This window comes from Daktulosphaira vitifoliae, unplaced genomic scaffold, assembly GCF_025091365.1.
Source record: "Daktulosphaira vitifoliae isolate Bord-2020 unplaced genomic scaffold, ASM2509136v1 Scaffold_676, whole genome shotgun sequence".
Lineage (NCBI taxonomy): Eukaryota > Metazoa > Arthropoda > Insecta > Hemiptera > Phylloxeridae > Daktulosphaira > Daktulosphaira vitifoliae.
Window position 1 is genome coordinate 3,611 of NW_026100239.1, and position 2,227 is coordinate 5,837.

The following is a 2,227-nucleotide window of genomic DNA, read 5'->3' on the forward strand; positions in this document are numbered from 1 at the left end:
TGTCTGTTACCACTTTTTCTCAGCTCTCACCGAACGGATTTCTTTCAACGATACGTCAAAAGATCACAAATTGTATCTAGTCGAAGACATTACCCTTCAAAATTGAAAAAATTTCCCCCGTTCCCCGTAAATGGGGGAAACCTCCAAACAAATTACAAATCTAAAAATCGCTAATTTTCGAAATTTTTTCAATTTTTTTTACTAAAATGTTTCCGTAACTTTTTCAAAAATGAACATATCAATATAATTTTTTTTTATATAGATGTTTGATGTCTTTACCTATCATTTGATATATTTTTTTTGTAAATTTGACCCTTTATCTGCCCACAGGGGATATTTAAAAAGACAACTTTTTCACAAAAAATTAACTTTTTCAACTTAAATTTTGTAAATGTTCCGGAAGGTCTGACACTTTTATATATATCTTAAATTAATGCTAATGTAATATACTTTAATTTGAAAAAAAAAAATTTGAACTCTGGACTTGTCTTCGTGGTGAAAATGGCTACCGAATGCTATTTTCATGTGAAAATTCTCGATTTTATTTTTTACATTTTTAACTTTATAATGCTATAACTTCTTGAAAAGTGTATGGATTCACACAATTTTTTTATGAGAAATAATATTTTTTAATAATCCCTTTTTCATTCGACATACTTTTTCTTAATCAGGATATTAATAAANTAATCCCTTTTTCATTCGACATACTTTTTCTTAATCAGTATATTAATAAAGAACCAGCAGATCATGTAGCTTTTGGAATAAAACACCAATTTTTTTAAAATTTAACACTATCTAAAGATTTGCATCGAAGCGTTTATTTTTGATAGTGATTTTAATCACTATCAGATATCATTATACTTGATTCAACTATGCCACGTCACCACTGTGCCGCAACCCCCCTGTGCTGGTTTTTTTTTTCATGAAACTTCTCAAAACTTTTTTGTGCGTGTTCGTTCCTTAGAAGTTCATGACAACGGTTAATAGAAGCTCGGTTAATAACCAACTCTAAATTTAGAGCCTCTACAGTTGCTATTAACAAGTGTACAGCATTTCTATCACTTACTTTACATTTGTCAAAAGCAGCAACAAATATTGATGTAATAAACTGTCGTTTGCCTCTTTTTCTTTTTGAACAGGATGGTCCAGGTTCATTTTCATCATTGAAATTAAACTCGGAAACATCACAAGACATGTTGGCTTCTTCTTTACTACTTATACTACTTGTACTACTCTCTAAAATCTCGTCTAAAAAAAAAACTTGTTGTTATTTAATTTATGAACTAATGAAATATTAATAATAAAATACTTACTGGACATAAATTGAGATTTTTGAAGTTTCAAATCTCTTTGATCATTCAAACTTTTTTGCCCTTCTGCGGCACGGGAAAAAATCATTGAACAATCACGAAACTTCACAAAATGAATTTTTTTAACTTATAGAACAATTCTAGGGGGCATCCTGATTGAATTTAATAAAAAAAAAAAAACCTACGTAGATAAGGACCACTCTAATACCGCATACACTGGTCCAAGAGCTCGATTATATTCCACATTATTTTGCATTTTCACTATTGTCTTTTATGAAAATGTCTTTAAATGAAAGCCAATGTAACATACTTTAATTTGAAAAAAAAAATTTGACCTCTAGACTTATCTTCATGATGAAAATGACTACCGTCTGTAAAAATATGCTATTTTTGTGAAAAAATTCTTTATATTATTTTTTACATTTTAGCTTCGATTCGAAGCTGAGAAGGTATTAATTTTACCATGATGTGTTTATTTTTATTATTTTTTTGTGTCTGTCACCACTTTTTTTCATTTCAGAAGTTATTAACATTTTAAATTATTTACTGGAGAAGAAAAGTGGGTGCTATTCATTTTATAAATAGTCATTTCCCTACAGCACTTTTCATTTTATAGCCTTCTTTTTTTTTTCACTATGGTCGACATAGTGTTGGACGCCATGAAACTACCGTGAAGTATTGCTTTAGGACGCCCAACGTCGCATTTTCTCCTTTNGTGTTGGACGCCATGAAACTACCGTGAAGTATTGCTTTAGGACGCCCAACGTCGCATTTTCTCCTTTAGCCTAAATATAAAGAAAAATATTTTGACAGTTTTTAACGATCAGATATTTTAGCTTCGATGCGAAGCTGAGAAGGTATTGGTTTTACTATGATGTGTTTTATTTTTTTTATATCTGTTGCCACTTTTTCTCAGC

The 2,227-nt window shown here is 30.0% G+C and overlaps 1 protein-coding gene across 1 annotated transcript; it reads right to left on the minus strand.

The window, feature by feature from the left end:
- Positions 1 to 778: 778 nt before the first annotated feature.
- Positions 779 to 1,566, minus strand: LOC126909614 (uncharacterized). The gene is made up of 3 exons (XM_050692050.1): positions 1,519 to 1,566; positions 1,314 to 1,413; positions 779 to 1,248 (listed from the first exon to the last, which is right to left on the minus strand). The coding sequence occupies exons 1-3, from the start codon at positions 1,564 to 1,566 to the stop codon at positions 881 to 883; spliced, it is 516 nt and encodes a 171-aa protein (XP_050548007.1). The 3' UTR covers positions 779 to 880.
- Positions 1,567 to 2,227: the final 661 nt, after the last annotated feature.